Source organism: Temnothorax americanus, unplaced genomic scaffold, assembly GCF_048541705.1.
Source record: "Temnothorax americanus isolate GAGA-0224 unplaced genomic scaffold, ASM4854170v1 Scaffold64, whole genome shotgun sequence".
Classification (NCBI taxonomy): Eukaryota; Metazoa; Arthropoda; class Insecta; order Hymenoptera; family Formicidae; genus Temnothorax; species Temnothorax americanus.
The window spans coordinates 191135-217812 of NW_027509786.1; the positions used below are offsets into that span (position 1 = coordinate 191135).

Here is a 26678-nt window from a genome sequence, read left to right on the forward strand (position 1 = left end):
GCAATGATGGCTGCATATGATAAAGATTAAACTCTATTTTACGTATGTATTTTGATATAGATATAGATATGTGTCTCTCTTTTTTTGTGCAAAACTTTATTATTAAAATTCAAAATTATAATGTTTTATTATATTTTTCTAATTATTTGATATAATAAAATATTGGTTTTTAATTCTAACAATTACTGTGTTTTAAGTCCGACAAATAATCGGCGCGCAGTTTGTTGGGAAAATTATATGTATATATATAGACATATATATGTATACCAGAAACTAATATAAGGCTGTCAAAGACCTAAGCTTGGATCGCATAGCTTTTGATTCTAATTGATTGTATATCGTTACGATCCTATATCTCTTATTATAAAATATTGAGTTTTCTAAAAAAAGCAATATTTTGCGTAATGATAATGCGAGACACAGTCTTGTATTCAAGTACAAAATTTTATTAATTAAGTTTTTCTCTTTATAATTTACTTTTCTTTTATATGTGTATATACAGGGTGTTTCAGAATTGCACGGCAGTATTTTAGGAAAATATTTTCTAGGTCAAAATAAACAAAAAAGTTTATATAAACATATGTCCCAAACTTATTTGTTGATAAGATATTAAAAAGTAAAGATTATGTTTAATATTAAAACATTTAACGTATGTTTTCGAAGTGGCCGCCGTTTTGTTGAATGCAGCGTTCAGCACAAAGTATCCTGCATGTTTCTCTAGCATGTCTCATAGCACGCAAGAAGATTTAAGAAATCGCATAATGAAAGCTGCACCAAATATCAGGAATAATCCTGATGACTTCACCCAACCCCATAGAAAATAATCTAACGCCATTAAACTATATTCTATGGGGTTGGATGAAATCTTTAGTTTATTGTAGACTTATTGGCACGCAAAAAGAATTCAACAAAACGGCGGCCACTTTGAAAACATACTTTAAATGTTTCACTGTTAAATGTAATCTTTACTGTTTAATATATATCTTACTAATAAATAAGTTTGGGTCATGTGTTTATGCATATAAACTTTTTTGTTCATTTTGACCTAGAAAATATTTCCCTAAAATAGTGCCGTGCAATTCTAAAACACCCTGTATACTTATACATTATAAGTGTCTAAATGCTTATATTAGAGTGTAACGGCTAGACGTAAAAGTTCCACTTCTTTGTAATGTAAAATAAAACGACGAGTATTACAAAATTGACATGCAATACAATGTTATTATTATGTTATTATTATGCCCGTAAAACTGTTTACTCCCATTTTTTGATGCTTCAATGTATAATATTATGCGGTGTATATAACATATTATGTTAGATTTTATAAAGAAAGAGGGGGGGTGCGCAAAATTTCTAATACAATACACTTCTAATTTTGTCTCTCTTTTAACTGCTTTCACCATGGTGGCATTAAATATTTTTTTATGAGATCTCAAGATAAAACACTGTTAATTATCGATGTTATAATACTATGCATTATAAAAAGTAATACATGAAATTTCTTATAATTTCTAGAGGATTCCAAACTGTCCTGTGAAAAGTTCACAGCCTCTGAAGGAATTTGTTGGTCACTGTCAAACTATGCCATCACGAGTGAAAAAATCGTTTTGTGGCTGCCTCCAGGTAAGATTTAAAAAAAGTTTATTGATTAAAAACGAATTCCAGTGCAAAGAACTGCGGCAATGGTGAGCCGCGGTTGTTGATCACGATGCTATCTGTTTCCCCGAAACTCTACATATAACTATTAAACATATATTTCAATTTAATAAATAAAGTTGCAAAAATGTATTTGCGATAATTTTATCTTTTTGTTAAAATTAATATACTGCTAATATATTACGTTAGGTACTTTTATATATCAACACATAGCATTACATTTTTAAATACTCTTTAAAATGTTTTCTTCCATTACATAATACAAACATCAATTTATTTGAACTGGTATTGCATTTACAACACACACAAGCAATATAGTTATTTATAAATACACGTGTTCCACACGCACAAAATAGAAAGCGAGAAAATTCTTGTTGATAACTCAACGCATAGAATTTAAGCAAGAAGACTACTATTTTGTATATTTTTCATATTTATTGATGTAATATTACTTGAATAAAATTTGTAATACATATCATGCATGACAAGATACTGAACTAATCGAGTTGCTCTTCACAGGATGACGAGCCACCGGAAATCACGTATTGCGTTGTGGAGCATACGGGTACGCTCACGTTACAAGCAATGACGCCGACCTTGCCAATGCCAGCTGAAGAAGAGTTGAATAAAATGTTTCTCGAGCTTGTCGACGAGCTCGATCTGACCCAAACCAATCGACAAGCAGTTTTGGCACTTCCAGCTAATAAAAAGTGGCAGATATATTGTTCCAGAAAAGGTAACGGTACATTGGACAACGGAGGCTTGCGCACCACTGACCTTAGCGGCGATCCCGAGGACTATATCAATAGATTAAAGACGATAGCGAATGTAAGTGAATGAAATTGCATAATGAAATCTATTATCTATGATTGCTAATGACAGAATTATTGACCGTTAATGATTCGACGTTCTTTTCCTTTTTTTTAAATAAAAAATAATTTTGACGTTTGCATTAAACATTATTATAGAAAAATATTATTAATAAAGTTTACTTATTGAAATTAAAAAGGCTGTATAAAAAAAGATGAGACAAACTAAAATTATGAGATAGATAAGACAGGCTCGTAAGAAAATTGGAAACTTGTAAAATAATTGCTTTATTATAGGATATATTGACGTTATAATTTTAAGAATGTTGTATTTTTATATCGTGCGTATAGATTTACGATAATAAGATTGCTTGGAATTTCTCGGAATTTTGCTGGAAGACAGAATTTATTGAACTGCGAAATATTGTCGTATTATTTTCGATTTTATCTCTGATACATGTGAGTATGTGCATATTGGATGTTGTATGCAGAATCCTTTCCCAGAAGAAGATGAGGAAATATCGAATCAAATGCGTCAAGCGGAAGCTCTAAAGACTGCCCTAAGAACGCAGCCGCACAGCTTCGTTCTCAGATTTATAGAACTAAATGGTTTAAACGCTTTATTACAAGTACTAGGAACTATGGATACAGAGGCAGCTAACAGTAATCTCCACACTAGCGTTATAGGATGTCTGAAGGCTTTAATGAATAATTCGGTGAGTTCCGTCAAGCGTTTAAAAGTGTTAAAAAATATTTATTAACAATATTTTGTCAAATAAGCAGTTTATTACCTAATTTTTCCATATTTTCGGGAGAAAATAAGAATGTGTGAATCACTGTTTAACGATGTATACCCCTAATTTCGCTAAGAGATCTTACACGTATCACTGTTTTTTCCTCATTATTTCAATTAATATCTCTTTCTTTCTAGAATGGTAGAGCGCACGTGCTGGCACATCCAACGGCAATTAACACGATATCACAGTCGCTCGCATCTGAGAATATAAAGACGAAAATCTCTGTACTAGAGATTCTCGGTGCAGTTTGTCTGGTGCCAGGCGGTCACCGCAAAGTTCTAGAGGCCATGTTGCACTTCCAGCAGTATCATTCCGAGAGAACGCGCTTCCAGTGTATAATTAATGATCTTGACAAAAACTTCGGCATCTATAAAGACAATTTATCTTTGAAAACGGCGATCATGTCGTTTATCAACGCCGTGTTAAACTACGGGCCTGGCCAGGTGACGCTGGAGTTTAGGCTACACCTAAGATATGAGCTACTAATGCTCGGCATCCAACCTATTATCGAGAAACTGAGAAAATACGAGAATGAGACGCTCGATAGGCATCTCGATTTTTTTGAGATGGTACGAAATGAAGACGAGAAGGAACTCGCCAGGAAGTTCGAAAAGGAACATGTGGACACTAAGAGTGCTAGCGCCATGTTCGATCTTTTGCGACGGAAACTCAGCCACACTGCTGCTTATCCTCATCTTCTTAGCTTACTTGAACATTGTCTTTTATTACCGCGTGAGTTTTTAGATTGAAAGATCTTATTTTCGTCAGAAACATGTCGTAATGCAAATTAATTTTATTTTTCTTTTTTTTTAGTGGATTATGGTTCGCATCCTCAACATTGGCTGTTGTTTGATCGAATCGTTCAGCAGATCGTTTTACAATCCGAAAGCAACGAAACGGGATTAGTAAGAAACCCCGATGTGGCCCCAATTGAAATAAATGTAAAAGAGATTGTTCACTTTCTCGCAAAAGAAGAGGAACTTGTGGCAGCAAAAAAGAAAGCCGAAGAGATGGAACGCGAAAATTTGGACATGTCTACGAGATTGGCTAAAAAGGAGCAAGAACTAGATTTGAGGTCTCAAGAAAAGGTATTATAAAAAAATTCAATATCCTATTTATCAATCACAACAAACTTCTCATAATAATCTCTCATAATATAGCAAAATTTGATTTATGAATTATAAAAGATATTCACTTACACACATACACGTATCCTATATGTTTTTATGCAGAAGAATTTTATTTTCTTAGTTTAATTTGTTTTCCGAAGCTACACGCATATTCGAAAAACGTTTGAAATTTATTATTAGGATCGATAAATGTGTCCCTTTTGATAATATCAAAATGAAAAAAACACATTATTCAGGTATCAACGTGCTTTTTCAAAATATATATTAAACGCATTTCAAATATAAGGCTAATCAGCGATATGAAAATCCTGAGAGTAATATTTCTTTTCTTTTTCTATAAATTCATTTAATTTTGAGTAAATTGTATTATTCTTATATTTTAGATACGATGCGAATCGTCATTTACTGCTTAGTGCGTTGTCTGTTTTTCTGCTGCAAATAGTCATAATTTGTGATTATCTATTTGTAGGAAGATATGGAAGCAAGTTTAGCAAGGATCAAAGAACGTCTTGAAAAAGAGATATCGATGCACATAGAGACAAAACAAAAAATTTCAGAATTGCAAGATAACCTCGAGACGTTATCGCGACAAATTAACAACGAGAAATCTGAAAGGAAACGTCTAGAGCAACTAGTGGCTTCAGGAAGTTTGCCAGACGACGCAAAAGCCACTTTAAAAATTGTGGAAGATGACGTACTCGAGAAGCTTGAGACTAAATCTACCCCGCCGCCACCACCACCTCCTCCATTAGCACCCCCGCCACCTCCTTGTTTAATGCCGACTGCTCCTCCACCCATGAAGGTTATTACTATATATTAAAAATTTTAAGTAATATATATATAAAACTATTATATGTAATAATAATATTAATATAACAGCGTGATGGTAATTTGATTAATATTTAGTAATATATTATAGTTGAAGAAACATTAGTAACATTTCCTAAAGTTACACGCAATCAGCTAGAATAATTTACTAATTAGTGACTTTCCACAGTAGGAAATAACTTAATTTACATAAATCGTTCATTAAATATCGTAGGTGGAGATAATAAAGAATGTTCCACAACCGAGTAATCCTTTAAAATCGTTCAACTGGTCCAAGATACCTGAGCAGAAATTGCAGGGCACAATATGGTCAGAGCTGGACGATACGAAGCTCTACAACGTAATGGATCTCGAGTCTATCGATAAGATCTTTTGCGCTTATCAAAAGAATGGCGTTCCCACGGAAGGTTCGATAGAGGACTTGAGAACATTAGGAAAGAATAAGAAGACGATGTCGGTAATCGATTCAAGAAGAGCGCAGAATTGCACTATACTATTGTCGAAATTGAAGATGTCCGATAATGAGATTACCAGAACGATATTGTCGATGGATCAACAGAATATTTTGCACATCGATATGGTGGAGCAGTTGCTAAAGTACATACCATCTTCGGAAGAGGCTGCCTCGTTAGATATCCATCAAAAGGAATTGCAAAACAGGGCTGACTGTTTCTTGTATCAAATATCAAAGTGCGTTCTATTTTAGACATTATCAGCTTCTTTTAGACTTTCCTTCTGAGATTATGATAATTGCTTTAATTAGCGATTAATTAGCTTTCAAGCGATTTAGAGAAATTCCAATTTCTCTTTATATAGGATTACAAAACAGACCAACGAAACATTGAACAAACGACATATCAATTCTTCTGTGTTCTTTAGGGTGCCGCATTATGAACAAAGATTGCGTTCTCTTCATTACAAAAAAAAATTCGCAGCTAGCATTGCGGAACTGACGCCAAGGATGCGAGCAGTTTTAGAAGCGAGCCGACAAGTGGCCAGATCAAGGAGACTCAGAAAACTTTTGGAATTAGTTTTAGCATTGGGAAATTACGTGAATCGTGGGAACGCGCGGGGTAACGCGTGCGGCTTTCGATTAGCTTCTTTGAATCGTCTAGTCGATACCAAGTCTTCTTGCTCCAAGGGTACGACTTTACTACATTATCTTGTGCAGATTCTCGAAGCCAGATTCAGAGAAGTCTTAGAAATCGAAGAGGATATGCCGCATGTTAAAACAGCTGCTAAAGTTAGTATGGCCGATTTGCAGAAGGAAGTGGCCAACTTAAAAAATGGACTGCAGGATGTTCAAAGAGAAATAGGTAATAACCAATTATACTATAGTGGACCTTTAAACAAACTTGCATAAAAAGTGGAATTAAATACAGCTGAAAAAGAAGAAAACTTAAAAGTTTCTGATTTTTTTTAAGTGATTATATTAACTACACACTTTGTTGATTCCTTTTTTTCTCTACTTTTTCTATGGGAATGATAATAATGATCATCTAAAAAAGTATTTAAGAATAAAGAATAGGTAAATTACTATTGCATTGTCTGTGCTATTCCCGTTCTATTCATTTTTTAGAATTTCATCGAGGTCAATCTCAGGTACTTCAGGGTGACATGTTTTTACCGGCGATGAGGGACTTCCAGGCGCAAGCCACATGTAGATTAGCAGAGGCGGAAGACTTATTCCAAGACATGAAAACTAGGGTAAAAATAAGTTATTTATGTTATAAGTGTAACTGTGTGACAAATATGTATAATTATGGTTTTGTCAAAACAGTTTGATCGAGCAGTGAGACTGTTCGGTGAAGATTCGGCTGGCGTTCAACCGGATGAATTCTTTGGCATTTTTGAAAACTTTTTACAAGCCCTAGCTGAAGCAAGACAAGATGTAGAAAACATGAGGAAAAAAATCGAAGAAGAAGAACGTAGAGCGAAACAAGAACAGGAAGTAAGCGATATATTATCATATGTCATATAAACACGTAATATGATAAGATATAAATAATGTAATGTACTATAATTTATTACAGCTCCGGAAAAGAACAATAGAGAGAAAAAATTCGCGGGAGGGTATATTAAACAGTATATCGCTAAGTAAGAAGAATGAAGCAAACAGTAACGGACAACAGAATGATAACAAAGGCGAATTCGACGACTTGATATCTGCTCTTCGAACTGGTGATGTGTTCGGCGAGGATATCGCTAAATTCAAAAGGTCAAAACGACGACCTGTTACACCTAGCGGTCAAGAATCACGCAGACATAGCACTCACAAGGAAGATTCTCGAGAACGTCATTAGAACCTTAAATTTGGATCCGTCGACAGATCAATAATTTTCCAGCACACAAATTTTTCACATAAAAAATAAACATTTGTTTATGAAAAATTTATCGCGTTTAAAAACATATTATAAATAATTTAATTACAAATACATTTTATGAAAGCTAATTATATAAGTAACATTCCATAAAAATATATTTATAGGCGTTTCGCAGAGGATTTGACATTACACACACGAAAGTCATATTAATTTAACAATGCATTTCTATATATCTGCATCTATCTATGAAACGTAAAATGTTTGTTTAAATCCAACTCAAAAACATTTATACTTATGTCAAATATAAATCTTTTAATGCTCAAAGAATGCTTTTCGTAAAAATTTTCTATGAGAAAATTTCCTCTGTTGAATCTTGTTAGATTTTCTTGCAGAAATTTATACTATTAATATATTATTAATATTAATATTCTTTGCAAAATTTTTTATATATAACCATATTTTATATATATTTTGTAAAAAAGGGTGCAAATTACAAACTTGCACATTGCTTCCTCATTATTACAGGAAGCTTATATTATTTAATGTATAAATTTAATGTATATGAGGAAGCTTTTATTTTATTTAATGCATAATTATTAGTATTTATTTTTTTGGCTTCCTCATAGAGGAAGCTTTGTGAGCAAAGCGTTCTACTTGCACACTTAAAAATTATAAAGAAGCCCGATATCTCAATATTTGCGGAAGTTAGAGCAAATTTACCGAAATTTTTATAACTCCAGAACTAATCAACCAAATCTTAACGAATTATATATGAAATAGGGGTAAAAAAGACTGAAAAATATAATAAAATTAGAAATAGATCGATATCTCCAAATTTGCGGAAATTAAAGCATAAACAAACATTTCTGCAAATTCAAAATTTTATTAAAAAAGAACCCCTTGATTATTAGCAATTTTTATTAATTCTATTATATTCTTCAGTTTTTTGTACCTCTATTTCATATATAATTTGTTAAGATTTGGTTGATTAGTTTTGGAGTTATAGAAATTTCGGTAAATTTGGCACATACACACACACACATACATACATACAGACATTTTTTTAAATTGCAATTTTTTGACATTTTAGACCATTCTGAACACATTCAGAAAAACAAAAAAAATTTTTTTTTACGAAAACGAAGTTTCCTCTATGAGGAAGCAATATGGTTATATAAAAAATTTGGTAATTGTTTAGATGGGGGGGACCACCTTGGATGACGTTGATATTTTAGTATGTTGTCAAGGTCACCCTCCTGAGTGACCTTCAGAAGGTTTTAGCCCGCGCTCGTTATTCGTTAAAAAGTTATTAACAAAAAATGTTTTGAAAATATAGCAACTATTTTGAGTATTGGAAGACATAAATGACTAATATATACATTGAAATAGTTCACGCATACACTTTCCACGCGAAACAAGGTGCCATATGGGTTCGTGGCGCGCTTTACACCTACTTTTGTACTGTTCAACGCGAGCCATTGACTTACGTAGGTTAGTTGACGCGCTTTAACACTCAGTAATGTTGAAGGCGAGCCACTGAATCACGCGAGTAAGCTTTAAGTACGCACTCGATACTGTTCGAGGCGAGCCATTGACCCACGTAGGTTAGTTGACGCGCTTTAAACACTTAAATACTTTATAGCGCGTCATTAACCTTTGTAAATTAGGGTAATTGTTTAGATAAGAAGGACCACAACTTCTATAAAGCAGGGCAACACACGTGTATGTGTGTGCCCTGCTTTAACGAAAATCACAACTTCTATAAAGCAGAACATACACACATGTATGTGTGCTCTGCTTTATAGAAGTTGTGATTTTTTTAAAAGCAGAACATACACACATGTGTGTGTGCTCTGCTTTATAGAAGTTGTGATTTTTTTTAAAGCAGGGCACACACACGTATATATTAGTTATTTATGCCTTCCAATACTCAAAATAGCTGCTATATTTTCAAAACATTTTTTGTTAATAACTTTTTAACGAATAACGAGCGCGGGCTAAAACCTTCAAAAGGTCACTCAGGAGAGTGACCTTTACAACATACTAAAATATCAAGGTCATCCAAGGTGATCCCCCCCATCTAAACAATTACCAAAAATTTTGTTAATATAATATATATATATAATTATATAAAAAATTTTTAGCAAACCAAAAGAAATTTTAGATTTCCATACACCTTCAATGAAATGTTGTACGAAAGGCTAACCACTTTGATGGAAACAAATTAATCGAATGTAAAGTTAATGTCAACATTTTTGCAGTAATTTTTTACGGCGAATTGAATATAATTCTCTAAATGTCAGATTTTATTAAAATTAATCAAGTACTATGCAATATATCGCAATTTAATACAAATAACTTAATATGTTTTTAGACAGAAAAAATTTAACATTTTTTAAAAGCATAGAAAAATATAGGAAATCGCATTATATTTTCTGCAAAATTTATAATATATTTCGATAAAATAACAGTCAAGAATACCCGCAAAACTGCAATTAAACGCAGTATGACATAAAACAGTTTTCAGATAATTGTTTGACATTTTTCTTATAACAAAATAGCATGAAATAATAAATTTTTAAAAATAAAATTAGATAAATAGAAATAGCTACGTAATCGAATAATGCGCATATTGTGTATGCGCAATCTATCTCGCGATCTTCTTATCTCAAGGAAATAATTATCTATTCTTTGCAAAAGGCATATCAAATTTCTCCTATATTTTTTAATTAAAAGTTACAAATTTTAATATAGGGATGTAAATTTTAACTTACGAATAGAACATTTGTAGATGAATGCGAAGTTAAATATGTATTCTTTTTATTCAAGTGAACATACACTTAAACATATAACTTCAACAATCACTCATGCACACGGAACGTTTTTAAGTAATAAAAAAGATAATAATAAATATATTTGCATGTAATATAAATTAAATATTATAGGCTCCATATATATAAAAGAATTTTGTATAGAACTGCTGATCAATTACGTTAATTAAAATTGACCGCAATTAAGCATAATTGACTTGACAACAGCAATTTCCATTAATTCGACATCAACTGAAGACAAGACACTTACAAAATTATATTGCGTATCAAAATCTGTGGTGTCAAAATCAAAATAATGTAGCATAAATCATTTTCGTCTATACAATATATATTTAAAAATATATTTATTATTTATAAAAATTAATGACGATTGTGATTACATCTCTGATTATGTATGATTAAATAATTTTATCTTGTGCAAATGTGATAAGAATTTCATAAAGACCTCATATAATACGCAAATCTAACTCGTAGAATATTCAAATATAAATATGAATGATATTGATCAGAAGAAATGATTCTTCAACCAATAAAATATATAATATCAGCAAAAAATAATAAACATTTAAAAGGCCTAGACAAGCAGTAACCGCCAGTTAACTGCTTCCGAAATACTAAAAGTCTGATTTCTTAATTGTAACGAAACAATACGAGTCAAATACAGTTTAGATAGTTAGAAAACTATGTTACACTAGCTTTGCGTCGTTAAAGCTATTTCCGATTGTAGAAGTAAAAAGTTATTAAAAATATGGTTAGAAAAGTTTACCGTATAGTAGTCGACGTTTTGTAAACTTTTGTACTTTTGTAAATATTTAGTATTGATGTTCTTGTTTCTCGGAACATAGCTACTTTGCAGGAATCAATGTCCAATTAATATATCGATATAACGTGTTGATATCACACACACATGTATATTAATATATATATATATATATATATATATATATATATATATATATATATGAAGAAATAAATCAAATAAATATAAGATCTTCATGATTTTGAGCAATCTTGTTTGTTCCACATTTCTTAAAACAAATAACGCACAAAAAGTACTAATATAATTAATTACTTTTAAAATCTTATATAGGGTGTATCATGACGATACAGAGCGGTACGGCGGGTTGCCCATTCGAGCAGGCGCGCATGGTTGTTCACAATTGCGTTGACTTCGGTGCATCACCTATAATCACTCGCATATCTTTTTTACAATAAAATAGACTTTGTAGCGCCCGAAGTTGCAATACAATTGTGACGGATTTGCGTAGCAGTAACGTTAAAACAGAAGTCGAGATGACAATACAGGTTATGAAATAAATTTTATTAAGAAAACGAAAGACATTTTCTCTCTTACGAAAAAAGCTCGTACCATAGTCCATCATAATCATTATATATTATAATTTTATTACTTAAATTATTTTTTGCACACAATGTTTATGTACAGGATAAAAGTCAGCAATTAGTATATGTGTGCAAATTTAAATTATAAGTCTGCGAATAAATTTCATTCAATGTAAGTTTAAATAATGGCAGAAATCACCATTAACAAATCTTATAATATTCATTTTGTTTAATTAATAAATAATTTATCATTAAATTGATAATCAATTTAATATATCAATAATAATGAGCATTATATAATTTTTTATATAAATGATGCTGCTGCATCTTAAAAATCTTAATCTTAAACTCATAAACAAGAGGTTTATTAGTATAAAATATGATACATTTTAAATATGATGCTAATAAATAGTTTATATAAGCAAATTATTATAATATTTAATGAATACTTTTTAGTAATAAATTCCTTGTAGATTTAAATAAGATTCAGTAGCATTATTTACATAAAGATGCTTATTAGCATCAGTATATTGAATTAATTATTAATGTTAACGATGAAATATTAATAATCTGAAATAAATGTTGTTAGACATAAGATCCGCTGATAATCGTTTTTATCGTTATAAATAACGATGGAAACTGTTATCAACGGATCTCGTACCTAATAACACTTATTTCGGATTATTAATATATAGATATATTAGGGAGAAGGAGAGAAGAATGATAGGCCTCTCCGGCAGTTCTCTCGCACCCCCGACACTCCACTAACCGAATTTTATTGTTGGGCGCCAGACACGTGAATTCGCGTCCGCGAAATCGCGAAAAACTAAAAAGAGAGACGCAAGGCAAAATAAGTCGGTGTGCGAGGAATCGGCTAGCTCGACCTAATAACAGAACGTGCCCTCAGAAAAGATTTCTAATAACGATTCAAAAAAATATTTTTGACATGTTTAATCTTATCTCTCACAACCTGAAGTAATATAAAAATAAAACAATATTGAGATTAAAAATCAATAATACTTATTCTCTTCTATTATAAAAAAAAAGATTGTTTTTTGAGTTTTTTTTTATTTTTTTTACCCCCCCCCCCCCTATGCCATATATAATTCTTTAAGATTTGGTTGATTAGTTTTTTAGTTATATAAAAAACACAGTGTAGTGTTAAATGAATATGAAATCGATGTTTTAACTTTGCGAAGCTGACCGAGTTTCGAGCGTTTATTTTATAAATGACTGTATAAGTTACTGATTTTATTTAACAGTAGTACTTCATGGATGACGAAGAAATCTATTATGATTTTACAAACGTCGGTTAACTTTAAAAAAAAAACCTTAGTTTACTCACTATTTATCTCTTTCTAAGGGGGACAGTTAGAACATCTCAAGTCTCAATAATTGAGACTTCAAAAAAATGATGTTTTAAAATAATAAAAAAGTGTGCAAGTAGAAACTTGCACATTGTTTCCTCATACTTTTTAAGTGTGCAAGTAGAAATTTGCACATTACTTTCTCATAGTTTTTATTCTATATTATTTGTTAGTTTAATACTCTACTATTATTATCTGCGTGACTGCTATGATTTCGAAGTATTTGTGCGTTTAGTTTTCTACCAGTATTATCTTGCTCATCAACGACGCTTTCCGCGCGTTTACTAAATTAACGTAATTCTCCGCTTATTTCTGGCGTCCGCGTTACTGCCATTCTTATTGTTCAAAACTTGACGCCCGTGTTATCAGCTATTTATTTGCTTTTTCTGATTAATGAAAGCCGAAATGGCCGCATTGTTTTCCGAAAGTTATTCTACAATAAATGTTCCTTTTCATTTGTTAGCTGACTGAGTTAATGATTTGCGTGTCACTCCGCCGAACATCGCGTTGCCCTTAATCAACCCCGCCACCCTCAGAAAAGATTTCTAGATACAACGCCATTACTCTTAAATCCATCATAAAATAGGATCGAAATAGGGCCAATTATATTTAGTATTGAAACAACAATATTTTAATCTTAAATAGAAAATTTCTTAAGGTTAGAATAAAATATTCTTGATACTATCCCTCTAACTTTCTCAGAAAGATGCAGATAGAACTTTGTGACAATCTTATAATATTCTTGATTCAATAATAGACAAATCTGAAAAAAAATCTTATCCTATTCTTGCAAAAAGAGAATTTGTAGATTGTTAGGAATCTATTATATTATTTTTTTAAGATCCTTTTTGTGATAGAATGAAATAAAAGTATTTATGAACAAAAACAGCTATTATTTTGTAACGTTTTATTATTTCGTTTTTATACAAAACGTATGATTTTCGATTATTTTTATGATTTATGATGTGTCGGGGGTGCGAGAGAACTGCCGGAGAGGCCTATCATCCTTCTCTCTTTCTCCCTAATATATCTATATATTAATAATCCGAAATAAGTGTTATTAGGTACGAGATCCGTTGATAACAGTTTCCATCGTTATTTATAACGATAAAAACGATTATCAGCGGATCTTATGTCTAACAACATTTATTTCAGATTATTAATATTTCATCGTTAACATTAATAATTAATTCAATATACTGATGCTAATAAGCATCTTTATGTAAATAATGCTACTGAATCTCATTTAAATCTACAAGGAATTTATTACTAAAAAGTATTCATTAAATATTATAATAATTTGCTTATATAAACTATTTATTATAGCATCATATTTAAAATGTATCATATTTTATACTAATAAACCTTTTGTTTATGAGTTTAAGATTAAGATTTTTAAGATGCAGCAGCATCATTTATATAAAAAATTATATAATGCTCATTATTATTGATATATTAAATTGATTATCAATTTAATGATAAATTATTTATTAATTAAACAAAATAAATATTATAAGATTTGTTAATGGTGATTTCTGCCATTATTTAAACTTTCATTGAATGAAATTTATTCGCCGACTTATAATTTAAATTTGCACACATATACTAATTGCTGACTTTTGTCCTGTGCATAAACATTGTGTGAAAAAAATAATTTAAGTAATAAAATTATAATATATAATGATTATGATGGACTATGGTACGAGCTTTTTTCGTAAGAGAGAAAATATCTTTCGTTTTCTTAATAAAATTTATTTCATAACCTGTATTGTCATCTCGACTTCTGTTTTAACGTTACTGCTACGCAAATCTGTCACAATTGTATTGCAACTTCGGGCGCTACAAAGTCAATTTTATTGTAAAAAAAGATATGCGAGTGATTATAGGTGCGATGCACCGAAGTCAACGCAATTGTGAACGACCATGCGCGCCTGCTCGAATGGGCAACCCGCCGTACCGCTCTGTATCGTCATGATACACCTGTACGTATAATCTATTTGTGTTTATCATAAGATAATTAAGGTAGGCGTCTCGCTACGTGCTAGTCATGTGACTGTTTGTAGGTTTTCACGTTCAGAAATATATTTCAGGCAATTTTTGCTAAGGGAAAAATAATTTTATGAATTATGGTGTAAAACTTCATACGTGCCAAAGTATGTTACTTTTTCCAAATTATGTGATTTTTCTCATTTGACTTCGTTTTGATCAGCTGATCATGCGAGTCGTCGAGAAAGGTTACAAGTGAGGTTACATCTCCTTTTCGATTGAATTTTGACAATTATTGAGAAAGGGTTTCAAAACGCATGACAGGGGTGTCAATTACTATCCAATTCGGCTAAGAAAGACGAGCCTCATAACCTGCAACTACAGTGATTAGCCAGCGGCTTGCCAAGTCTTCCCAACCTTACCTCGACCAAAAAATGTCTGCTCGATTACCGCATTTTCACTAAAATAAACTAAAAAATTAGCAGCGAAATCTCCGGTAAACTATATATTTTATGGTTGCATCGGATTCTTCGAAATCTAATGTACAAAAAGCAATGTTTTTTCTCACTTCATCTAATCGAAAAATGCGAAAATATGTGATTGAAACCGTGATAGAGCCTTCTTTTTCTGGCCGTCTGTATGAAGTAATGCAAAATTTGTGATTTTCGAGATCGATTTTCTAGAGTAAATAGTCGGTAAGGAGCCACAGAAAAAATCGACTGCAAAGCTGATCATATAATTTGATATAAAATCCAAAATCGAAAACTTTATCTAATACATGCCCTGACGAGACGACTACCTTAAGGTAAATGTGCCAATGCCGGGATGCTTATGTCTGGACACCCTTATCATTTTAGTTTGCAAATAAAATAAGTATAACGCGAATTAAAATCAAAGATAAAAATATAATACAAAAAAAATATTTTTATCTTTAATTCTTTGATTTTAATTCGCGTTATTACTTATAATTAAGGACTAAAATAATAAAAATGTACAGACATAGGTACATATATTCGTGTTCAGGCATTGGTACATTTACATTCACTGACGGAACCATCTTTATCGTATGTAAGGAATTGAAGAATTACTTTTATCTACATCTGGTAAATTATACATATATATAAATATACGTAAATTTTACATAGACACCACATATCTATGGACAGATAGAAGCCTTTATACCTTAGGAGTGTGGAATATTGAATTTCATATATTCAAAGAGTGAAAAATTAATATATTCATACCCTAGAAGTGCGAAAAATTAATATTTGCATACGAGTGTGAAAAATTAAAATTCATACTTTCAGAGTGCGAAAAATTAATATTATTTATACTTAAAAAATGTATAAAATTAAAATGTATACCTTAGATGTGTGAATATTGTGTGAATATATTAATTTTTTACTCTCTGAATCACAGATTAATAGACAGATAGCCAAAGGTCCGGGTGTCGACTATATGTGACATATATTTATATATACGTATGATTTACCAGATGTAGATAAAGGTAATTCTTCAATTCCTTACATGCGATAAAGATGGTTCCGTCAGTGAATGTAAATGTACCAATGCCTGAACACGAATATATGTACCTATGTCTGGACATTTTTATCATTTTAGTCCTTAATTATAAGTAATAACGCAAATTAAAATCAAAGAATTAAAGATAAAAATATTTTTTTGTATTATATTTTTATCTTTGATTTTAATTCGCGTTATACTTATTTTATTTACAAACTATATAATGATAAGGGTGTCCAGACATATAGATCTTAATTGCCCCGGCATTGGTACATTTACCTTAATTATCTTATGATAAACACAAATGGATTATACGTATATGTATATAAGATTTTAAAAGTAATTAATTATATATTAGTACTTTTTGTGCGTTATTTGTTTTAAGAAATGTGGAACAAACAAGATTGCCCAAAATCACGAAGATCTTACATTTATTTGATATATTTTTTCATATATTAATATACATGTGTGTGTGTGTGTGTGATATCAACACGTTATATCGATATATTAATTGGACATTGATTCCTGCAAAGTAGCTATGTTCCGAGGAACAAGAATATCAATACTGAATATTTACAAAAGTGCAAAAGTTTACAAAACGTCGATTACCATCATACGGCAAACTCTTTTAACCATATTTTTTAATAACTTTTTACTTCTATAATCTGAAATAGCTTTAACGACGCAAAGCTAGTGTATAACATAGTTTTCTAACTCTCTAAATTGTATTCGACTCGTATTGTTTCGTTACAATTAGGAAATCAGACTTTTAGTATTTCGGAAGCAGTTAACTGGCAGAACATTGAAATTCCTTACGTAAAAGTTTGAATGCCAACTTAAATCGTTTTTCTATTAATTTGCCATATGTTTTTGGTTAACTAAAATTTTATTTTATTATTGATATTTTTATTCTTTAATTTATAAAATTTATTATAGCAAAAATAATATATTATACGTATAGCCTATTGAATTAAATTCATTTTTTATATCAGATCTTAAATTAGCTTGAACGTTTTTGAAGAGGCACAGTTAAGTGATACTGACTGATACCAGTGAAATGTAAATTTTATGTATCGTCAAAATTATTAATGTATAATTTGTTTTCTCTACTAAAATTTTTTAATCAACAAGATAGATTTCTTTTAAAGTTACTTATCTTATTCACTGGATTATAAAAAATCAAACTTCTAACATAATAGAATAATGTTAAAAAAAATTTTTAGATTAGATATATATATAAATATTAAACGCATTGCACTAAACAATCCAATAACCTTTAAAAATAAAGAGATTAACATAAAAAATGTAGTTAATCTCTTTATTTTTAAAAGTTATTGCATTGTTTAATTTAGAAAATTAGAATTATGTTCTCAGGAAAAAAGCATTTTTATAATTATAATAATCTTTCTCTATATATTACTTTTTTTACGTACTTTAATAAAATTATTTTAGAATCAATTATTATACGTCAATCTCGTAATACGTAATAATATTTTGAAACAGAAACGACAGTTTTGCGAAATAATGTCGCAAAATGTAAGTGGGGCAATGAAAATAAAAACGTATTTGTTCAGAAATTTTATTTATTACGTATACTAGCCGACTACTATGCATGCGTTGGAGCATTCGGATACAGAGAATTCGCTGCAGATCCAAAGTCCATCGTTAAGTGTTTTCACAATAACAGCAGTGTCACTTCCATTATTACTCGTAAGTTGTTTTTTTCTTCTAGAGAATGTGTTGTTACTTCGTTTCCCATGATCGAGTCTTTTAAATTATAATATGTTACGTTATGTGTATAACTTGATAGATCTCAGCCAGACGAAACGCATCGCTCGAAAAAAATTTATGATTCGATGATTTGTGTCATATTTGCAAAAATTTAAATTTATATTTTAAATGTAATTAAATGTAATATTAAATATGTCAGTAAATAGTTTCTTAACAAATTGCCATATTGTAGAAGTTAAACAAATCTTTTTATTATATATAAATTTCTTTATTTTGTTCAGATCTGTGTGTTGATTTTCAAATAAACAAGCGACATTTTAAAATAAACAAACATACGTGGCACACATAACGATATAATTTTCCATCAAATCATACAATATATTCTCAGCAAACATTTTAAATAAGTAATTATTGCAATTAGAAGAAAACAAATTAAGATTATCGTACCACTTTAATTAACATTTTTATATGTTTTGCAGAAAATTAATAGTAAAATAGTAAACCAAGTATTTTGTTTTTTTATTATTTTTACCTAATAATTTTAAAAATTTTCAACTGTTTAAATTTGCGAAAAAATTTTTGTCCGGCTCAGTGTGTCTTGCAACCACGATTTAATTTTAGTCATTTTTTTGCGCATGTGTATATATATATTTTTTATTTATATATTTATGTACAAGAGGCGAACGTCCCGAAACGACGCACGATGCAACGCGGGGATAAGTTCATTCGCAGCAAAAATGGAAAGCATAAGAATTAGATGTGCAATATTCCTTCAGCTTTCATTTCATACAATCTTCGAAGGACATATATTGTAGTTTATAACAATCGCCCAACGAGACACCGATGTCGTCGTGGATGCCTTGCATAGACGTATCCGTTACTAAAGTATAATATATCTTATCGAACTAGAACTTATATCGATATATTGCACATTTGACAACAGTTACGTTTCTCCTTAAGTACTTGGATATAGGAAGTCTTCGCTAATAAATCTTTGACTTGCACCCCGCCCCCCCCTCTCTCTCTCTCTCACTTTCAATCTCAATATCATTCTCACTTTGTTTAACGCGTACACATCTACATGCATATACTATCTCTCTTTACCTCACATACACATGATTTTAACACAATCGAATCAACTTTCAATGGTTGCCTATTATTTTAAACTTGTAAATCTTGAGGGCATTTTTTATATGTGTACCGTAAAAGTCTTCGTTTTTCTTCGATGTGTAATCATATATTTTGTAATCTTGTAATGCATTCCACAATTTCTTTTTCTTTCTTTCATGCTTTTATTTTTTATGCTTTGCGTTGTTCAACATTCGTTGCAGGTTAATATTCTGAAGACAAAAAAATCTTCAAGTTTCTCACACTCTTCACACGATTTCTCTTTTTTCGCATATACACACATGCATACAGGTGCGCACGCATTTACACCTGCACGCACACGCATACGCTCACACACAAAACACATGCGTACAGACACACAATCGTGCTATTAAAAGCAATTATACTCTAATTAGGTAGTTCCGTTTGCTCTCGATTTGCCAGTCCATTAAATTAATCGACCGGACTGATTAATTAAGCCTTGTTCATCGTCGACTTTTTTCCGGAAAAATCTTTCTTTATAAGTATTCGTTCTTGCATTCGTCAACGACAGGATTCCCTGATCGATAATCTTTTATTGTTTATTGTTATACAGATCATCAGTAGGCTATTATTTCGTTGATGAGATTTAAGCTTAATAATTAATTTCATTGTTTATTCCGCGGTATTTTTCAACCTCATTTTGTTTCTTTTTTTGAAACACAACATGAGGACACCACTTTCGTCATTGTACGTCAAGTCGTTGCGGAGGATTAGGTAAATCCGTATCGATCTATAGGTCTGCTTGATTGCTGCGCGAGACATGCAAACTTGTATAAAGCAAATCAGGCGCTCCATTTGTCGGTTTATCACGCTTCGTTGTAATTATATAATTATATATATATATATGTATATATATATATATATATATATATATATATATATACATATATATATTATACGTATATATCTCGTGGGTATCTTCGAGCTTTACGATTAACACTGCATTGCAGTTAATTGCAGTCACAAAAATTTAGCGCAAAATTCTGCGCTTGAATGATGACGCGAGGAACGTAGAACATTAGAATCGTGACGGAATCGTGAACAATCCGAGATCTTTCACCACGAGAAATTTGTTCAATCGACGCCATTATTGTTGCAGTCTGGCTGCGAGATTAATCATAGAAGTAATCTCAGAAAGATTCTTATATATTTCGAAAGGACCGATCTTCGCCGAGATATTCATTAAAAAAATATCACTGATTTTGAAATCGGTGTTGCCGATTCATCTACGACAGTCCTCTAGGCAGGACGTGATTCCGCATCAACAGCAAAAATATCGGACACGGAACTATCAGAAAAAGAGTTCGTATTTTCGCGATTAAACAGAAGTATGTAGCGTGCTTGACTGCGGTGCCGACGGATACGATCCACTTGGAGGCGTCGATGTTGGTTGCAGACTCAATTGCAATTGATGCTGCTGCGCTTTCGCCCTCAAGCAGGCAATACTTTCGTTTCTGAGTTGTTCCGTATCCTGCACGACACCTGTAAACACGATAACACATATCATTGTATCCATGTCTATAGTACTTTTGCAAAGTGTGTCGAGAGAGATAGTCTTGAAATAGTTTTAAAATAGATAGATTTTGAAATTTTTAAGTTTTCATAGAATAGACACTTTTTGTAAATTTTCTTATTTTATTTTATTATATAATACATAAAATTATGTTTCTTTTTTATTACGTTTAAAAATTTTATTTATAATAAGAAAAAGTGTTAATAAAACTTTTTATTAGTAATAAATATTACAAACTCTAAAAAAGATATGTTCGCAGAAAGATATGTCAAAATTTTTATTTAAACTCCTTTTATGTAAACTGTGGTTTGTAAATTCTATTATTACCAACATATTGCAACGTAACTTTTATCTTAAAGTATTTTATTACATAAAATTTCTATATAAATCTGTCGCGTATTTGTTATTTAAGTAGACTAGGACTTACTAGTAGATGACGAAGGTCCCATACCATCTTGACTCTCCTGTCCACTCTCCGAACTGGTTGGTCCTCCTTGATGGTGATTATGATGGGGACTGCTTCCGCTTCCGTTTTGATCATTGCCGCTGTCCTCTCCGCCAGATTTGAGATGCTCTGCTGCCTCGAGCGATTTCCGATGCATCCCTACAGGTCCACAGTCAATCAGTTCTTGATTATATTCGAAATCTTGGTTAAAGCTGCTTGTCTTAGATGATTGAGCTGATAAAAACCAACAGAAAAAATATTCGGAATTTGTCCCGCCGCTTTAGCTTAAGTGATCTTATCGGAACAAAAAAGTAGAATGTTATCCGGTGTTTGATAATAATAGAGTTAAAGCTTTAATCAAATATGAAAATATAGTTCAGAATTATTTAATGTCTAGTTTTGTCTACAAAGATAATTAATAAATTAAAAAGTTCAAAAATAGAAATTTCTTATACGCGTAAACATTACGTTATTTCTATATTTTTACAGATATATTTTCTTAGACATTAAACAATCTATTTTCTTTGGTAGTACCAAGTTATCATTGTTAATGCAATCTTATTTGCATTAGATTTCAGTCTTATGCATGGATAAGAGAGAGAAAGAGAAAGAGAAAGAAAGAGAGAGAGAGAAAGAGGGAGAGAGAGAGAGAGAGAGAGAGAGAGAGAGAGAGAGAGAGAGAGAGAGACAGAGAGAGAAACTTGCTGGATGTAATTATAATAAGATAAATTGTTGAGTTTCCTTCACGATAATAAGATAATTTTAGACTCAAGTTTTAAAAAATGGTATATGTATACACATGTTGCATACTTAACTTGTCAAAGTTATTAATTTGAGATTTTTATTAAATATGTTTTTTCTTACCTAACAACCATGGTGCAACGGATTCGTTTTCCTTGGCACTTCTTAAAATCGTTTCCGGAAGTGGTAAGGAATGTCGGACCATCGCTCCATATAGACCATATTCTGCCATTATGGTACTTCTGCCCCAACATTTCTCTGTCTTGCGCCATTTTGCTCTCCGATTTTGAAACCAAACCTGAAAAAAAAGAAAATAATTTTTTATGTTATGTGCGACAAAGAACGTAAAAATTACGTTGTAAATGACAACAAATTTTATCATCAATATCTTAATTAAGAGTTTATATTTACAAGAACAATATATAAACAACAAAACGATTAAAATTTCTGATTAATTTTATATGTGTGTACGTGTGTGCACTACAGTTAAAAAATATTTATACATTAGTGTTCTAGCTTATACTATCACCCTTAGTTAGAATATTATAATTATTCTAGATGATCAGTTACTTCATCCAATTAGCACTTGCACGACACGCGCCACAATGCTGTTCTATAGTTAATTATCATGCCTAAACGACCTCGTCGAAAAATGCTATCCCAATTTTTTATGCTCTTTAGACTACTTGTTAGCAATCCCGCTTATTCGACCTCCTATGGTGAAGACGCGTGTCGCGTTCTCCAACACACTTGCATGTAATGGACTATCGTTTTCAAAGAATAATAAGTATTATTTTATTTGACAAATATATATATATATATGTATAATCTGTTAAACAAATGTATATTTGTCAAATAAAGTAATACTTATTATTCTTTGAAAACGATATATATATATATATATATATATGATGTGGTTCCACGTTCCACACAGGATGTTATTTAAAAAACTGGACACATCCATTCGCGCGTTTCGCAAGCGCATGTACGCCTAGCAGAAGCGGGTGACCGGAGGCTAGGGCGTGGACCAATTTACAGCAACAATGCCAAAGTCACCGACAGAATTGGTGCGTAATTTGAATGAATAGGAACGCGTCGCCCTGTCAATTTGACCTGCCACCCCAAAATTATCTTCCGCTTAGATTTCAACGAACACGTTTTTTACGATTTACACACAAATATATCGATGCAAACCAACGCGTTAGTCACTAAAAAATTTTATTTACCAGTACATACTTTTCTATATTAATTTGATAAGAAAAAATAAAATTCTTGTGTTACTGACATTGCGACATAAAACACTTTTTTTTTTTAATTTTGGATATCAATTTGTACTACATATATTCTGCGCAAACCTTTAACAAAAAAACATTTAGTATTATTTTTTTATAACAATAAATAAAAGAAATCAGATAAAATATATTAGCTACATCAAATTCGTAAACGAACAGATCATACAACTTTTCATCTCTTCATTGAAACATGATAACATTGGTACTGCCGCACTGAAAAGCAAGAGGGTGTTTAATAAGAGTTGGGAGATATTCAACACACACATGCATACACGCGCACAAAATTTGCCTTGATATTTGAACGTAAGCCAAGAAAGCTATGAAACATCAGCTAAAATGCTAGGTAATGAAAGAGAAAGAGGAAGAGAAAGAGAACAGAGAGAGAGAGAGAGAGAGAGAGAAAAGCCCAAAGATAGAGAATCAGGATTCAATATCTCATATTATCGGTCGATCTCAAATTAAAGTCACCGGTGGGAAGTAACAAGATCTCCAATTATCCTTAGGACAGAGAGTGTCACCCTATCTTATCATTTATATATATATATATATATATATATATATATATATATATATATACAATATATATCATGCTTTTGCGCGGATCTTAAAAAAAAGAAACGAACACAACACTGGACAATTTTTAACTTTCCATCTCTTCCGCCATCACTCTATTTTGTACGATACGATTAATAAGATTTTTCCGATTCCTTAAAACTCTTTCTTAAATCTAATAATCGCTATTGCAAAGTTGTTAAGAAATATGATACTAATGAGCACTATTGTTAGGTTACAGCAAAAGTTTATGAGGTAAAATTTGATAAAACATTTGACAGATTAATAAATAATTACTACAATAACAAATAATTTTACGTCTTATTTGTTAAATAAGAATAATCGTCTTCTGCTACTTCTCAAAAAATCTTTTCTATATCTAAAATATAAGTTTGTCTAACTCTAACAGATAATCGGTCTCTGTGTCCGTCCGCGAAAATCCTTTCAGCATGTTTTGCCCTTCTTACTTTTCCTAATATCTCCTCCATTATGCTTTCTGTTAGTCGGTACTCTCTCTTTATCTCCATTTCCATTCTCATCCTCTTGTTTTGGTCCAATAGTCAGTCGCCAGTCTGATCGATGATACACCAACAGGCAGTACTGCGCATGGCCGACTAAATACAAACTCGCTCCTTATTATACCGGGTGTGCCAATAAAGGGAGTATGGAAGAGGCGGAGGAGGAGGAGGAGGAGGAGGAGGAGAAGGAGGAGGAGGAGGAGGAGAAGAAGAGGAAGATGGAGGTGGTGGCAAGGCAGGAAAGGAGAAAGGAAAGGAGAATGCCGAGAGAGAGAGAGGAGAGAGAGAGAGAGAGAGGGAGAGAGAGAGAGCATTCTGTCGGAGTTCCTCGCTTCTTTGAACCAAGGCGATCATATAAAGGATCCTCTTCTACCGCGTCTTGTTGCTACCGCTGCTTCAGCAATGCAGCCCCATTGCACCCCTTTCTTATACCCCGCTACTACTCTAACTCAGCAGCGTCCTGTGATATATACCAGCAGATGCCAAAGGATAATCCGTATACCCGATTTCCAATCCCGATGCTGCAAAACGACACCTTCGCACAGCATCATCGATCCTTCTTTACGGACTTGGTCGACAATGTTTTTCAATGCGACTTTTCTCCTCTGTTCCCAGCGTCGGCATGTTTTGATGCATTTATTGTTACGTTTCTCGTAGATATCTTCGATATATATTGGATGTCGATTGCTTCCGGACGTTCATCTACATCTATCGTACGATTTATAATGAAAAACGGCATTTTTCTATGCCGTTTGCAAACTTTAAATTTAGATTACTTCTCTATATGCATGCTGTTTAAAAAGTCTCTAATGAGCGATACATACAAAAATAAAAAAAGAAATAACATAATCGCGCGAGAATGCAATAATTTAGTTTATAGTGCAATTATGTAATAAAACATAGATTAGTGAAATAAACTCATAATATAATAATAATTATGATACTGACATGCATATATAATATGCAATACTAATGATGAATACATACTGAAATAGTATGCATTCGATATTAACCTTTTCTTAAAAATAACGGCAATTTTTATCACTATTAAATAGAAGATTATCATCTTCATGTGTAGAATACATATAAAAGGAAACGACAGGTTTAAATAAAATCTAAAATAATACATAGTCTAAAAAAGAAAAGGATAGAATTGCACGTGCGTATATACAGGTACTAATAGAATGATAATGGCGATATGCAGTGAAATCTCATTACTTGTGGTAACGTGATATTATGCACAGGAAAGATGACTCCAATGTGGCTGTTGCGTAAGCGCAATATATCGGAGGATATAATGAAATACCTAAATAATTTACGGTTATATAATTTTCGTGTTATTATTAGCGCTGCGTTATCGAACTGTGCGCGAATGTGTAAATGGTCATTACATAGTTCCGCAAAATTACCACCGATTCCTGGTATATTGTAACATCAAATAGAAGGAATTTCTCCTCGCCACAATGAAATGGTACATTGCAAATAAATCATAAAAATCATAATTTATTAGGAAAAATCATTAAATCGCAAATTAAATATGACAACTTTACTTAGAGATGTTGAGTGGCAGAAATAATTTTTTTTTACCCTTGCCTATTGTTTCAGGTGCTACTTGGTTAGAGACACTACGGTTTATCAAATATTCTCTATGACAAATGACGCACGTTTTTATAAAATTTAAAAACACACATGGCAACTCTTTATTCATACATGAGACCCTAAGAAAGTGATGTGATTTTTTAATAGTTTCCTAGTTCTTGCAATACTTTTCTTTTATAAAACTTTTCGCAATGCGGGAAGAAACGTATTGGCCGTATTACATCAACTTTCTGATTGCGTTTATTACAAAGATACAATATTGATAAAGTAGATAATTTAATGATAATTAAATGCATCGTGATAGCTGCATAGAAAACTTGTTTAATATTTCAAAATTTTTTTCAACTTCTACATGTTAATATATACATACATATAGGGAAATATCCAATAAAATAAATGCAACGATGAAATACAACAAGAGATTGCAGAGAGACTGCAAATTCGCACGTGGATTCCCACAATTCCGACAATCCCCGTGATCGGGGGTTGTGCGTAAGCCAATTAATCTTGGCAAATAAGCAAGGGAGGAGGAATTATCCCTCGGAAAC

At 31.7% G+C, this 26678-nt stretch overlaps 2 protein-coding genes across 6 annotated transcripts in view; one reads left to right on the plus strand and one right to left on the minus strand.

Annotated features, from left to right (window-relative positions):
• The window catches only part of Daam (disheveled-associated activator of morphogenesis-like protein), a 30842-nt gene extending 19964 nt beyond the window's left edge, over positions 1-10878 (plus strand). For all 5 annotated transcript variants that reach the window (XM_077421077.1, XM_077421078.1, XM_077421074.1 and 2 more), the window contains 11 exons: positions 1516-1623; positions 2176-2484; positions 2957-3181; positions 3397-3994; positions 4076-4350; positions 4862-5194; positions 5435-5910; positions 6100-6536; positions 6800-6927; positions 7001-7171; positions 7254-10878. In XM_077421077.1, the coding sequence (XP_077277203.1) occupies positions 1582-1623; positions 2176-2484; positions 2957-3181; positions 3397-3994; positions 4076-4350; positions 4862-5194; positions 5435-5910; positions 6100-6536; positions 6800-6927; positions 7001-7171; positions 7254-7523 (3264 nt within the window). In that variant the 5' untranslated portion in view covers positions 1516-1581 and the 3' untranslated portion in view covers positions 7524-10878. The remainder of the gene's footprint in view (positions 1-1515; positions 1624-2175; positions 2485-2956; positions 3182-3396; positions 3995-4075; positions 4351-4861; positions 5195-5434; positions 5911-6099; positions 6537-6799; positions 6928-7000; positions 7172-7253) is intronic.
• An 8081-nt stretch (positions 10879-18959) lies between these two features.
• Positions 18960-26678, minus strand: part of LOC143905577 (uncharacterized) — a 55979-nt gene continuing 48260 nt past the window's right edge. The window contains exons 5-7 of the mRNA XM_077421080.1: positions 22293-22467; positions 21411-21662; positions 18960-20952 (exon numbers count right to left, since the gene is read on the minus strand). Of these exons, the coding sequence (XP_077277206.1) occupies positions 20789-20952; positions 21411-21662; positions 22293-22467 (591 nt within the window). The 3' untranslated portion in view covers positions 18960-20788. The remainder of the gene's footprint in view (positions 20953-21410; positions 21663-22292; positions 22468-26678) is intronic.